Here is a 15,676-nt window from a genome sequence, read left to right as displayed (position 1 = left end):
ATCCTACTTACCCTGTAGCTATCAGCCCCCACCCCTGTCCCTGCATTTCCCCAAGCCCAAGGCAATCACGAATCTACTTTTGTGTCTAGAGATTTGCCTGTTGTGGACGTATCCTATAATACACCGCACAGTGTGGCCTTTTGTGTCTGACTGCTTTCAAGGTTCCTCCGTGTTGTAATGTGTCAGTAGTTCATTCCCTTTTATGGCTGAATAATACTCTATTGTATAGATATACTTCATTTTACTTATCCATTCATTGGTTGATGAACATTCGGGTCCTTTCCGTTTTTTGGCTGTTACAGATAGTGCTGATGTGAATACATGTTTTCATTTGTCTTTGGTATATAGTGAGGAGTGGAATTGTAATATCAAGTGGTAACTCTCCACATCCTCTCAAACACTTATTATAATTTGACTTTAAAAATTTATTTAGAGACAGAGCCTCACCTGTTGTTGTCCAGGCTGGAGTGCAGTGGTGCAGTCATAGCTCGCTGTAACCATGACTTCCTAGGCTCAAGTGATCCTTTTGCCTCAGCCTCCCAAGAAGCTAGGACTGCAGGCACATGGCACCACACCTGGCTAATTTAAAAAAAAAAATTTTTTAGAGAAAGGGCCTCACTGTGTTGCCCAGGCTGGTCTCAAACTCCTGGTCTCAAGTGATCCTCTTGCCTCGGCCCTCCACAATGCTAGCATTACAGATGTGAGCCACCATGGCTGACCCTTACAAGTTGATCTTTTAATTATAGCCATCCTCGTGGGTGTGATGTGGTACCTTATTGTGGGTTAAACCCGTGTTTCTCTAGAGACTAATGATGTTGAGCATCTTTTCATGTGCTTATTGACCATTTGTATATCTTCTTTGGAAAAATTTCTATGTAGATCCTTTGCCCATTTTTAAACAGGATTATTTTTCATTGTATTATTCAATTCTGGGAGGTGTTTATATATTTTAGATAAAAGTTCCTATCAGGTATATGATTTGTAAATATTTTCTCCCATTCTGTGGGTTGTCTTTTCAGTTGCCCTATGGTGTCATTTGGTACTCAAAACTTTAAAATTTTGAAGAAGTCCATTTATTTATTTATTTATTTATTTATTTATTTCATTGCTCATGCTTTTGGTATCACCTCTAAGAATGTATTGCCAAAGCAAAGGTCATAATGATTTAGCCCTCTGTTTTCTTTTCTTTTTTTTTTTTTTCTGTCGCCCAGGCTGGAGTGCAGTGGCCGGATCTCAGCTCACTGCAAGCTCCGCCTCCCATAGCCCTCTGTTTTCTAATAAGAGTTTTATAATTTTAGCTCTTAATGTTTAGGTCTCAGATCTGTTTTGTATTAATTTTTGTATATGGTGTAAGGTAGGTGTGCAACTATATTATTTTGCAAGGGATGTCCAATTATCCCAGCATCATTGGTTGAAGAGACTGCCCTTTCCCCACTGAACTGTCTTGGTACCCTTGTTGAAATCAATTGACCATAGAGATAAAGGTTTCTTTATGGACTCCTTATTCCCTTCCATTGATACGTTTGGTCTTCTCTTGTCATATGTCATTAACTAGCTATTTGATTTGTATATATCTTAAATACTACAGGGACTTTATTATTATTATTATTATTACAATCTTTTGTTACTAAGGAAATGTTCATGGTAAAAAATTAAGACACAAAAGTACCAAAAGTGAAAATCCTGCCCCAGTTGCTTCTGTCCCCACTTGCAGGACCTCATCCTCTGAGTACTTTGCTAAGCAGTTTTGTAGATTTCTCCTCAGAGCAGACCTGTATATGTGTCTTATGTGCATGCATGTGAAATCCAAATGCAATTCACACTTGTGGGTATGTGGATATGCATATATTCAAATTCAGCAACATTTATATTTGTATGTCTGCATTATTTTTTACAAAATTGAGATGTACAAAAAATTCTGTGACTTTTTAAACAATCAGCAGTGTATCTCATGTGTCTTCCATGACAGTGTATATGTATTCTACCTTGTTCTTTCTTAATGGGTCCATAAAATTCCATAGGGTGTATACGCCAGGATTTCCTCCATCAGTTCTCTGTCGTTGGATGTTTATGTGGTTTCCTTTTCTTTTTCCTCTATTTCCTCCAGTGTCACAGTGAGTGTCCTTCCACATGCCTCTGTGTACATGGGGGAGTACTTTTCTCAATGAGATATTCTGGAAGTGGAGTTGCTGATCATGTCTTTTGTCTTACAGTAATTTTTAATGTCTTTCCCTCAGCTGTGCTTTATGATGCCTTGCACATATTAGGTACTTAATAAATATTTACTAAAGTGAACACTTAAGGATTTTTATCCTGGATTGATCCCCAGCTTGCTGTTTCATTTCAGTAAACTGTTTTATGACACCCTTAGGCCTATTTCACATCCTCTAAAATGAATGAGAGTTTTGGTTACCCAGTCTTCATTAGGGGAACTGAGGTGAAATTAGTCAAGCAGTATTTTGATTATCTACCGTATGTGTGGCCCTGGAGGTATACAGAGATGAGTAAGATGCAGGCTTAGCCCTCAAGGTATTTAAAAACCATCAGGATAGGCAGGCGGGAGAGGCAGGCGGGAGGTGTAAGTACTTCTCTGAGAAGCACATGTGTGTTGTCAGGGGGCTCAGAGGAAGGGAAGAGGTGGTACTGGCACACCTCAGAGGTGGTGCAGGCATGGCTCCAGATACCACAGTACAGCGGACGTCAAAATAAAGCAAATCATGAACTTTTTGGTTTCCTACTGTATATAAGAGTTGCGTTTACACTACACTGTAGTCTCAAGTGTAGACTAACATTATGCCTAAAAAGTATATATACCTTAATTAGAAATACTTTATTGGCAAAATATGCTAATGATCATCTGAGCCTTTAGCGACTCATAATCTTTTTGCTGGTGGGGGGTCTTGCCTCCGTGTTGATGGCTGCTGACTGATCTGTATGGTGGTTACCGAAGGTGGGGTTGGCTGTGGAGGTTTTACACAATAAGACAACAATGAGTTTGCCATGTCGATCAACTCTTCCTCTCACAAAAGATTTCTCTGTAGCATACGATGCTGTTTGATAGCATTTAATCCACAGTGGAACTCCTTTCAAAATCGGAGTCAGTTCTCTAAAACCCTGCTGCTCAACTCTATCAACTAAGTTTATGATCCTATTCTAAATCCTTTGTTGTCATTTCAACAGTGTTTACAGCATCTTCACCAGGAGCAGATTCTATCTCAAGAAACCACTTTCTTTCCTCATCCATAAGAAGCAACTCCTCATCTGTTCAAATTTGATCATGAGATTGCAGCAATTCAGTCACATCCTCAGGCTCCACTTCTAATTCTGCTTTTCTTGCTGTTTCCACAACATCTGCAGTGACTTCTCCATTGAAGTCTTGAACCCCTCAGAGTCATCCATGAGGGTTGGAATCTACTTCTTTTAAACTCCTATTAATATTGATTTTTTGACCTCTTCCCATGAATCATGAATGTTCTTAATGGCATCAGAATGGTGAGTACTTTCCTCAGAGTTCTCAATTTACTTTTCCCAGGTCCATCAGAGGAGTCACTGTCTATGGCAGCTCTAAGCTTATGAAATGAATTTCTTAAATAATAAGACTTGAAAGTCATAATTACTCCTTGATTCATGGGCTGCAGAATGGATGCTGTGTTAGGAGGCATGAAAACAACATTCATCTTGTACATCTCCATCAGAGCTTTTGGGTGACGAGGTGCATTGTCAATGAGCAGTAATATTTTGAATGGATTCTTTTTTCCTGAGTAGTAGGTCTCAACAGTGGGCTTAAAGTATTCAGTAAAGCATGTTGTAAACAGATGTTCTGTCATCTAGACTCTGTTGTTCCATTTCTAGAGCACTGGCAGAGTAGGTTGAGTGTCATTCTTAAAGGCCCTAGAGTTTTCAGAATGCTAAATGAGCGTTGGCTTCCATTTGAAGTCACCAGCTGTGTTAGCCACTAACAAGAGAGTGAGCCTGTCCTTTGAAGGTTTAAAGCCAGGCATTGATTTCTCCTCTCTAGCTATGAAAGTCTTAGATGGCCTCTTTTCCCAGTAAAAGACTGTTCTGTTTAGTATCGCCACCTTCATCAATTATCTTACCTAGATCTTCTGCACTTGCTGCTTCACCTTGCACTTTTATGTTATGGAGACGCTGTCTTTACTTAAGTCTTGTGAACCAACCTCAGCTCACTTCAATCTTTTCTTCTGCACCTTCCTCACCTCTCTGTCTTGACTGAATTGAAAAGAGATAGAGCCTTAGGCTCAATTAGGCTTTTGCTTAAGGGAGTACTGTGGCTGGTTTGATCTTCTATCTAGACCACTAAAACTTTCTCCATATCAGCAGTGAGTCCGTTTCACTTTCTTACCATTCATGTGTTCACAGGAGTAGCACGTGTAACTTCTTTCAGCAACTTTTCCTTTGCATTCACAACTTGGCTAACTGTTAGGTGCAATAGGCCTAGCTCTCGGCCTGTCTTAGCTTTTGACATATCTTCCTCACTAAGCTTAATCATTTGTAGCTTTTGATTTAAAGTGAGAGACATGTGACTCTTCCTTTCATTTGTACACTTAGAGGCCATTGCAGGGTTATTAATTGGCCTAATTTGGTTGTGTCTCAGGGGATAGGGAGGCCCAAGGAGAGAGAGAGAGATGGGGTTGGGGGAATGGCTGGTCGCTGGAGCAGTCAGAACACAACAGCATTTATTGGTTAAGTTTGCCATCTTACATGGACAATGTTTTCGGTGTCCCAAAACAATTACAAGAGTAACATGAAACATCGCTGATCACAGATCACCATAACAAATACAGTAACAATGAAAAAGCTTCAAGTATCATGAGAATTATCAAAACATGACACAGAGACACAAAGTACATGCTGTTGGAAAGACAGCACCAGTAGACTTGCCTGATGCAGGCTTGCCACAAACCTTCAACTTGTAAAAAAAAAAAAAAAATGTGTTATCTGCAAAGTGGAATAAAGAGAAATGCAATGGACAGAGGTACCTGTGCTTCACTTGAATGCTGTTGAGGGGCAGCCTTCCCTGGAGAAGGGGACATTGAGATACCTCCAAAGTAAGGTTATGATTTGGACAGGTGGAGATGTCCCAGAGAGGGAGGTGGCAGGCTGGAGGTGGTTCAGAGGGAAGAGCATGCCTGAATTCAGAGGAGGTGAGAAAAGTGGTACATCAGGTTCCCCTGAGGACTGGGTGTGTGGAGGGGAGTGGTGGGGGTGAAGCTGCAAAGCCAGCAGGGGGCATACATTGGTAGGCTTGGGAGTCTGGATGAGCTCGGCGTGGACCTGGTAGGCACTGGGCCACCACGAGAAGAGTTTTAGTAGAATTGCTTTGTTGGAGTTGGTCTTGAGGAAGCAGTGCATTCAGTTAATTCTGGGACCTGAATAAAGAGGAGGCTTTGCTTCCAGACACTTCTGTGACATAACTTTTTCTTGTCCCTCCTTTCTGCTTCCTTAGCTGTCTGAAAACGTGGTGAACCGCATGAAGGAGCCCAGCTCTGCATCCCCTGCTCCTGCACCTTCTACCTTTGGCCTTCAAGATGGCAACTTGAAAGCCCCTCACAAAGGTATGGGGTTGTGACAGTTCTGTGAAGTGTGGAGAGACAGTGAAAGGAGTGATGGGTGCTCACCTGAGCCCACCCGATGGCGTGCGGAGCTCAGGTTGGCTTTGAGATGAAGTTAAGCAGCTCTGTCTGGTAAGGGCTTTCCGGAAGAGCATGGCTTTCTGGGAGTGACGGGCGCTGTCGTCAGAGCTGCCAGGATTCGGGCCAGACCACCTTCCCTCTGTGTCACTTTCTCCATGTGGGAATTGAGGCAGAAGGACCTGAGTTGGCAGCTCAGGAAAGAAGTTGCCTTTAAGGGCCCTCAGAGGCAGCATAGCCATGACTCAGCCTCAGCCACTCTAGCCTGACTCCCAAATCAAAGAATGATATGGATTCACATGAATGGGACCAAATGTGGGAGAATTCCGTCAGTGATTTAGACACCTGCCACAGCAGCCCTCACCTGAGCCTCAGGTCAAGAGCTCCTGTCCTGGCCCTTGGAATGTTTCCCCCTGGGCTTCTAGGAGGGGTCCTAGGTCCTAGGAGTTCCTCTTCCTGGCCCACTGTGAAGCTGGTGCTCAAGCCAGGCTGAAAGCTGATTTGTTCCCTACTCTATTGTACCTGTTGCAAATGAAGAAATTTGTGCTTTCCCCAATTAACAACTTGTAGCAAATACGAGGAAATAAAATTTTAAGAAAAAAATTTGTAAGGCATACAAATGTTAAAATATTACAAAATAAAGTCCTTGGAGCAACTGCTCAAAACATACTTGTTTTTGAGAACTTGGGTCTGTCTACCAGACTCAGTAACTCGATTAAAAAAAAAAAAGATTGGCTGGAGGCACCATGCCACCACGGAAGGACCGACTGTTTACATGGAGAACCACCCACTAGATTGTTCGTCTCGGGCCTGGTCTCGTGTTACAGTTGCCTTTTCTACTCATCTTCCCTGTTGGGTTGTAAGAGTTTAGAAGATGAGAGCTGTATCCTGCCCACTTAGTGTTTACTGAAGGCCACCCAGAACCAGGTCCCATGCCCTATGCCAGGACACAGTGATAGGTGGGCAGGGACCCTCTCTCATGGCACACCTGGCTCTGGTTATGGAGCCAGATGTCGGCCCTGATGTCAGCCAGATGTCAGCCCAGATGTCGTGTTGTGATGCAACACTGGAATCTGTCCCGGGAGAGGAGGGACTGTGAAAGGCAGGAGGAATGGTGGTGGGTGGGCACTGTGGGTGGGCAGACAACGGGAGCAGAGGTCCGGAGGCAGGGTGCATCCCAGCCTGCTCAGGGGCCTAGAAGCATTGCTGTCTCTGGAATACAAGGTACAAGGGAGGGGGAGATGTTGGAGTGGCACTCAGGAGCCAGGCCATGGAGACCTCCCCATTGTGGCCAGGGAACTCTGGCTTCATCTTCAAGGGGATGCCTGCCAGGTGTCCCGACACCTCCACCCCTGTGCTGTCTGCCTGGGAGCCAGTGAGCACCTGGATTTGGACCCACCCCAAGATCTTTCTGAATATCTACCACTGCAGGGGATGTGTGAGATTCCCGAAAACCCCCCAAGAAGCCCTTCTCCTTTGCCAATAGGGCTCACTTACTCCCCATGCTGGCTCTAACTGATGAGAAGGGCTTGAGAGGGGTCTAATTTGACCCAATGCACTTTAACAAACTGGATTAACTCGAAAGAGGGAGAAAGTGATGATAAAAGTGAAAATTGCCATAATATATAATACTACACATCAGTTTCAGCTTTAGAAGAAATAAGCATTTGCTTCAGTTTGGTAAGTTTTGGCAGTTTAGAAAGCAAGAATAGCGGTTCTTTGTCACTTGGAGTTAGTTATAACAAAATACTTTGCTGTTTAAATGATAGATGTGAGTTTTGTTTCTGAATGTTGAAGAGTCAGCATAAATGATTGTCTTGAAGTTAACTAATTCTAAGATATTTTGTACTTTTAAAACCAGTTTTTGCTTTATTTTGGTGATGAAATGAAGTTAGAAAAAGAAGTTAAAATTCTTCTCATACCATACTCCCCAAAAATGTCAGAGGAAATAAAAGATTGAAATGTATGGCTTGAAGCCATGAAAGTACAATAAAAGATAGATTTTCTACACATGATATTAAATGAAGAAACCTTAAATTAAAAAAATAGGAAATGTGAATATAAGAAATTAGACAGTTTAGAAAAGAAGTAACAGGAATGGATAAGTTAGAGAAAATATAATATTGGACAGCGTCGTAGTAATCTTAATATGTAGCGAGTTCTTAAAGATCTTTAACAAAGACAGCTCAGTAGGAAATGTGCACAGGTGGCCATGCTCATGACAAGATCTCCACGTCAGTAATACTGGAAGAAATGCATATTCAACACTGTGCACTGCCAGGGAGGCGGGGATCGGGCAGGGGCACACAGAAGGGGCAGTGAGGATGAGTGCCACATGCTCTACATCGGCAGGCCTGTTATTTTTGTAGTTAAAAAATGGAGAATTATATAAAAAGCAAAAATACCAGGCATTAAACCTCAGTAAAACTCTTCAGGCAAATAAATAAGCGTGGGGAGCACTGGTGTGGAGATGAAACTCCACAGCAGTCTCCTGCATTCACCTCAGTTGAGAACCTGGTGTGTTGCTGAGAAGCATGGGAGGTGCTCTCCTCCCATGAGAGGTGGTTTGAAAGTGTGAGTCACAGCTGGCGCTTTCAGAAGTGCCCCCTGAGGTGTCCCTGATGGGTCTGGAGTTGGAGTCGCACACCTTTATTGAGCACCTCCCACAGCCTGGTTCTTACATTATGTTCTGTGTGGTTCTGGCTGCTGGTGCATAGAACCCTGTGGTGGAGGGAGGTGTGGGACATCGGAGAACGCCAAGAAAGGTGGTGAGCTTTGGCTGACAGAGAGCTTTGGAAGGGTGAAGGCTGGGGACAGCGTAGTAACAAAACCTTCAGTATCAGCAAGTGGTGGGGAGAGTGAATTAGATTTGCTCAGAAATCCCCAAATCCGTGATGATCAAAAGGGACCTACTGTAACAACAGAAAGAGCCCAATAATACTAGGGGCGATAGGGGTTAAGTAGAACTAGGTTTAATATGTGGCATTTGCCACACTGGGGATTGTGCAGACTCGGGTACTAAGGGAAACAAGATTTAAAGAGCCCCCACCCCTTCCCTTCCCTATGCCAAAACCTCTGCCTGGGAGGTTGTCCTCATGAAGCAAAGCAATGACTTCGTGCAGCCACTCCTGGCCTGTGCTTAGGAGATGACCTGGATTCCAAATAACTGTCAGGAGGGTAGGGATGGGTTTGGAACACTGCACCCAGAGTTGTAGGCATCCTGGTGCAGAGACCCCTTTGGGATAAGAGGTGGCTTGGATCATCTGGCTTTCCAGACAGCTTGAATCAAGGGTGTTCCTTGTCTGCCCCTGCGAACACTGCTTTGTGGGGACTTATCTGTGGTGCTGCCTTCCAAGGGGCACATTCATTCATGGGGATCATTCCTCTCTGGGTGACCTCCGTACCTTCATGGACCCTGGGGTGCCACTGACAGGCCTTTTCTTCTCTTTCCTTTGCAGAATCCACACTGCCCAGGTCGGGGAGCAGTGGTGGGCAGCAGATCTCAGGGGCAAAGGAGGATGTCAAGAGGTGAGCCCAAGAGCCTGCTTGCTCCCGGCACTGCGCTCCGCCTAAAAGCCTCTTTCCTCACTGGATACCCCTCTCCTTGCCTGAAGCCCTGGAGGGTTTGTCTCACGTAATTAATCTCAGTTGCATTGAAGGACAACCCTATGGTATAGGTGTCACTGGTTCTAGTTTAAAGATGTAGAAACACCAAAAGGGCCATAGGGGAATTGATCATTAATGTTCCTCATGCCCAGCAGTTTGAGAGGCCAAGGCAGGAGGATTGCTTGAGGCCAGGAGTTTGAGACCGGCCTGGGCAACATAGAAGGACACCATTTCTAAAAGATAAAAAACTAGCTGGGTGTTGTGGTGTGTTCCTGTGTAGTCCCAGTTATTCGGGAGGCTGAGGTGGAAGAATCACTTGAGTCCAGGAAGCCGAGGCTGCAGGGAGCTATGATGGCACCACTGAACTCCAGCCAGGGTGACCCTGTCTCTGAAAGAAAAAAAAAAAAAAGAATCATTTAAAAAAGCTAGAACTAAACAGTTGAGTGGCTGGAACTTCTGCATGTGTGTGCACATGCAGGCATGTTTTCAGAGAGATGAGGAAGTGGAGCCCTCCCTGTGCTAGCTGTGGTTGTCCAGATGAACTGGCTCCAGGATGTTGGTGATTTTGTCAGCAGAGGCCACAACCCCAAGACCTGGCCACACCTCTGACATGGGGCCTGTTGCCAGAGAAGTTTTAGCAAAGTGGTTAAGGCACAGAGGCCCCAGTGGAGCACAGGGTGGCATCTTGATCTTGCAACTTGCTAGTTATGTGAACTTGAAAAATCACTGCATCTAAGAAGAGTACTTCTTTAACTGAGTTCCTGTCATGGTTAAATACGTTACCGTACATCATGCACGTGAGCACAGCACCTGTCCTACAGAGTTCTCAGTGGACCCTCACAGTAGTTGTTACTGATTGGCCTCTTCAGCATCCTTGAGGAAATTGCCCTCAGTATGGTCGGAGGACCCAGTGGGTCAGCTTAGGGGGCCCACTGTCAGCCATGGTTGGGCGTTTGCCTTCTAGTAGTTCAGCCATGTTGGGTCTGTTGCATAGTCATGGGTTAAGACCCACATTCTAAGATTCACTCTCCCTAATAGGTCTCAGCAAGAATAACTGACCTGGCCAGGTGTGGTGGCTCAATCCTGTATCCCAGCAAATTTAGGAGGCTAAAGCAAGAGGATTGCTTGAAGTCAGGAGTTTGAGCCCAGCCTGAGCAACATAGTGAGACCCTGTCTCTACAAAAAAATTAAAAACGTTAACTGGGGGTAACACATGTCTGTAGTCCCATCTGCTCAAGAGGCTGAGGTGAGAAGATTGCTTGAGCCCAGAAGTTGGAGTTTACAGTGAGTTATGATTGCACCATTACCTTCCAGTCTGGGCCACATTATGAGACCCAAAACCAAAAAAGAAAAAAAGCCAACTACTAACCTGAATCCCACTTTTTTGGTATTTTTAAACATTTTCGAAATGGTAAAGTAATACATGCTAATGAAAGATTTAAAAATTTATCAAGTGAAAAAATCACCCATAGACTCATCATCTCAAGACAACCACTATTAATATTTTGGAGTATTTCATGTTCTTCTCCACCCAGAACCCCCTACCCCCTGTTTAGGGTTATTTTTTGAAAGTCATAGATAATTTCATATCTTGCTGTTTTCACTTCATATTATAATGATTTGTCATTAGTTTCACCTGCTTTATAAGCAGTTTTATTGCTAAAAGCATTTATTGGTTCTCAGTTTTTAGATTCAACCTACAGACAAATGAAAGACTATGTTTTCTAGTGGTGATGTCATAGATCATTACATGATCACACCATATTTACTTTAGCTTGACCTTGATTTTGGGACATTTAGGTTGCTTGCATTTTTTTCACTATAATAAATAATACTGTTAAGAGCATCTCAGCACTAATAACTTTTTTCTTCTCTATAGGATTATTTTACTAGGCAGAATGCCCAGAAACAGGTCAAAGGGTAGGAACATATTCAGAATGAAGAGTTAAATGTTCAAAACAGAGGACTACTACCATCTCAAATCTTCAAGCTCTCAAGTGGAGGCCATCCGTGGATGAGCCCCTCCCTGAGACTCTCACTGGGCATGGGGCTGCCTACTTGGCCAGGTCTCCTCCTGTTCCTGAGCTGTGTTGTCCTGGCTCAGTGTCATTGTCTCCCCTTGTCTGGGGAGCTGTCACTGATGCCTGAGCTCAGGCATGGAATGATGGGGCGTGTGGTTTTACAGCACTCTCTCCTATCCTGGCCGGCCGCTGGCTGGTTTCAGCGTTTCCCTGGCAGCTGAAGTGAGTGTGCAGACCTTGTCTTGGCTATGGGCTGCCCGTCATGCCATCTGCATCTGTTTCTCCTCATCTTTCTTCTGCACAGGTATGAACAGGAGCATGCTGCTGTCCAGGATAAGCTCTTCCAGGTGGCAAAGAGGGAAAGAGAGGCTGCCACCAAGCACTCCAAGGCATCCCTGCCCATGGGTGAAGGCAGCATCAGCCATGAGGAGCAGAAGTCAGTCCGGCTGGTGAGTGCAGATTTTCCCTGAACTAGCCTTCTGAGCTGGGCAGCACCCTGGGAAAGAGGGGGTGGGCCCTGGCACCTGGTTAGTCTGAAGCCCTGCTGGCTCAGGCTGCCCCTGGGATGTGCTCGGCTTCACCTCTGTGGAAAAGGGTCTTTTGGGAGCCAGGAACTTGGGTTCTCCCAGCCCTGCCTCTGTCAGTGATTTGCTTTGCTGCCTTTGGCATGTTTTTTCAGTCTCTGTGGTCTCAGGTCTATACAGTAAGGGACTAGATCACTTGACAGTCTCGTTCAGCTCTGAAACTTCACAGATGTCAGGGCTGCAGTGGTATGTGTTTTGGGAGGGTATGAGGAGAGAGGACTAGAGGCCTGGAACCATGTAATAAGACAGGGAGGGCATCATCTTTAGAGTTAGGCAGGCTGGGTGCAAATCCTAGACACCCTGTCTGTGAGCCTTGCTTGAAGATCATGATGCTCACACACAGGACTGCCCAGGGAATCAGAGGAGATAGTATTTGTCCAGGACTTAGCATGCTGGCAGACCGTGGGAGTGCACTATTGTTATTGTTATTGTCATTAATACATTTAAGTGATGGGTGGCTATTAGGATATTTTTGCTTAAGTGCAGCATTTATTTTGCAACATGAGAAGTCTCAAAGTGCCCCCAGGGTTGACTAATTCAGTGGCTCACTAGCATCATCATGGACCTGGTGCTTCTCTTCCTGCCACTCTGCCATCCACAGTGTGCCAGTGCATCCTAGGGAGGCTGTCCCCATGGTTAATGAAGGCTGTTACTGCCCCACAAGTCCCATGCAGACAGTAAAACCCTCAGTAGAAGAAGAGAGGCTGTGCCAGCCCTTGTGTCTCTATCACAAGGATAACTTTCCTAGAAGCTCCTGGCAGAATTCCTCTTACATCACACTGACTTGAATTGTACCAGGTGCCCATGGCTAAGCCAGTCCTCAGCAGAGGGGATACAGAGAGCTCCACTGGCTGCAGCTAGGGCTCTTTTCTAGTCACATTAGGGAGGTTGCGCATCCAGCCAGAATTAGAACTGACAGCAATGAAGTTGGGGGAGGGAAGCATGGCTGTGGGCGGCATCTAATAACATCTGCTGGAGGTTTGAGACCAGGAACAGCCTTGCCCTACTTTAGGTGGGTAGCCTGATACACACAGTGCTGCCTAGAAGGGGGTTGAACACGATGTGAGAGCATCATTTGGGATTGTGCTCTCCTGGGAGGGGAAGGCAGACATACTGGCTGGGCACAGGCCTTAGCTTACTAATTTGATAACTACACAAATGTTTGAAGTGTGCAGTAGGCACATAAATGCACGTTGAACTAGGCCCTCTGGGAAATACAAACAATGTAGGATCCTAGCCCTCAGGAAGTTTTAGTCTGTGGAGAAGACAAGCACTGACTTGTGCTTTGAAAAAGGCCAGTTTGGTTACAGTAGTTGTTAAACTGAGGAAATGATTTGGAAATGCAAATGTGTAAGCTGCTGGTGGATCAGAGCTGGTAGATCAGAGAGGGCATTTAACCTCAGCCTTAAAGGATGAGGGGCGGCTGGGCTGAGACGGGTGGGTGTTGAGGAGGTGATCAGATCCAGGGAGAAGAGTGAGGTTTGAAGCCAGATTTTAGAAGGCCTTTGATGTGCTGAGGAGTTAACCCTCAAAGTAGCCCACAGTGATCCTGAAACAGTCAATGGTTGCTGAAGTTTGTAAGGATGGGAGTGATGAGATCTGACTTGTGCTTTTAGAACCCCGTGGCATCCTGGAGAGGAATCAGTTGATACAGTGAGAAACTGGGGCCAGGGCATGCCTTCAGAGGCTCTTAGAGTCAGTCTCTGAGAGGCAGATCGGTTGTTACTCCTCTGCACGCAGCCTGACAACCAAGTAAGAAGGATCTCTATCCTGGAGATGAAGGGTTAATCAGTATGGCATGAGCAGGAAAAGCTGGCCACCTCTAGAGATGTAAGATCACAACTTACAGGTCTGCTGTCTCTTCATTCTCACCTGGAATGTATTAATTACAGTGAAAGAGAATTCACAGCTTCCCATTCTTCCTCCTGCAAAGGAGGTTGAGCTCTGCTTTCTCAGGACTGTCCCTTGGGAAAGAACTTGATTCCCTGCCCCACCCCAGGTCTCCAGATGGATAATAATCTCCTTTTCTGAGCCAGAATTCTTAGGAAATTGTGACGTAAGTTACTTCCTTCATTTTAAAAACATTTAACTGCTTTCATGGGCATTCTCATTTTCTGAATGCTCAGCATTCGTTTCTCCATGCAACTGGTGTTCCAGTTTCCTTCCGGGAGTGTTCCTGTTTCCTGCTGTGTATAGACTTGGTGGGACTGTAATTCCTCCATGGAAGCTGAATCTGGGCACAGTGCAAGCTCAGCCAGCTTGCACCTCATGCCTGAGGACCTTCAGTTTTGAGTGAGTAGAGAGGAATGATGGGAGGCCAGGATGGGAGTTCCTTGTTGTCTCCCAGGTGTTGCGATCAGCCCCTTCATGCTATGAGGTTGTATCTTTTGCTGTCTTCTACACTTTCAGTGTACCATTGATTTCTGTCTGGTCCTCCTGCCTTCTTGAGGTTTGGATCGTCCACTGATGACTTGCCAATCAACTCTCCTTTGCTTAAGTAAGGTGGAGTTGGCTTCTATTGCTTGATGCTCTTGGAAATGCATCTCCTATAGGAGGTGCTACAGAAGATGATGTTGAAGGTGTACAATCATATTCAGTACTCAGTACAAAGGAGGAGAAGGGAAGATGGTGTTTGGCGTTGTTCCATAAGTTAACAGAGACCCAAGGCAGTCAACTAAATGCTGAGCAGATGCTATGACTAGCACTTCTAAAGAAGGGGGCTCCCTTTGGGTTGGTATGGTTGGGCAGTGCTTTTAGTGGAGGTAAAACTATATTTTCAAAGCTATATTCTGGAAGATTTAAATAAGAGGAGAAAGATGGAGAGAAGAATCTTACAAAAGCAGGGAAATTCTTCTTTCCTCTCCTGAGTTGTCCACATGGAAAGATTGAAGGAGGTAGCTAGTTGGCAGCCTGCTGCATGGAATGCTGAAGGGCCTGGTGGTGTGGCAGTGTGTGGATCACAGCACATCCTCCTAGCCCTCTGGGAGGGTTGGACCCTGAGATGGATCTTGCATGGTCGCCGGCAGAATGAGTTGTCTGCCCATTCTTCCTAGGTGCCTTCTCCACCACCCCTACTATAGTCCTCCCTGTGAACCTGTAGCCTCATCTAGAGGATTTCCTGTTGTACTGAGTGCCGCTTAACATGTAGTGTGCTCTTCCACACTGTTCACTTGCCTCTTTTTCCAATATTGATTTTAAAATCCTCTTCTGCATAAGGGATTGGTCCAGCTTATTATTGGGAGAAGTTCACAAAACTAATGACAAGGAAAGGTAGTAATTTTTCTGACCTACTTCTGATGACAGAAGTGTTTCCCTTTCCCATCTAGTGCAGCAGTGATGAACTGTTCTGTGCGTTTCGATGCATGTTTGCTGTCACTCGATGCATGTTTGCTGTCACTGGTGGTGTCCTGGTTCTGGTCTGAGTGAAGGCCATAGGTGTCATTGGATCCTGTGAGAGGTGTTTCTCCCTCTGAGTTGATGAAGAAGCTAGGAGTCCAAATCAAACATTCTGGGAAGAAATAAAAAGAACAATGCTGTTGATCTGAATCTTCTAATGGGTGGAGCCTTAAAAATCCAATGGATGGAGTAATCAAGTCCTAGTTGAGGCTTTATTTTAGGTGAGAATGAGATTTACAACCTTGCCTGTTGCATTTCTGGAGCATATTATTAGTTATATAAGAATACAGTACACCTGATAGAAAGCAAAAACTTTCTTGGCTGGGCACGGTGGCTCACGCCTGTAATCTCAGCACTTTGGGAGGCTGAGGTGGGTGGATCACTTGAGGTCAGGAGTTCGAGACCAGCCTGACCAACA

General features: G+C 45.0%; 1 protein-coding gene across 2 annotated transcripts in view; it reads left to right on the top strand.

The window, feature by feature from the left end:
- CHCHD6 (coiled-coil-helix-coiled-coil-helix domain containing 6) overlaps positions 1-15,676 on the top strand; it is a 253,556-nt gene that overhangs the window by 24,338 nt on the left and 213,542 nt on the right. For both annotated transcript variants that reach the window (XM_011950742.1, XM_011950743.1), the window contains exons 2-4: positions 5,468-5,576; positions 9,110-9,179; positions 11,583-11,727. In XM_011950742.1, coding sequence (XP_011806132.1) covers positions 5,468-5,576; positions 9,110-9,179; positions 11,583-11,727 — 324 coding nt within the window. The remainder of the gene's footprint in view (positions 1-5,467; positions 5,577-9,109; positions 9,180-11,582; positions 11,728-15,676) is intronic.

The sequence above is a fragment of the Colobus angolensis genome, unplaced genomic scaffold (assembly GCF_000951035.1).
Source record: "Colobus angolensis palliatus isolate OR3802 unplaced genomic scaffold, Cang.pa_1.0 Scaffold31, whole genome shotgun sequence".
Lineage (NCBI taxonomy): Eukaryota > Metazoa > Chordata > Mammalia > Primates > Cercopithecidae > Colobus > Colobus angolensis.
This window is presented reverse-complemented; position numbering and strand designations above follow the sequence as displayed.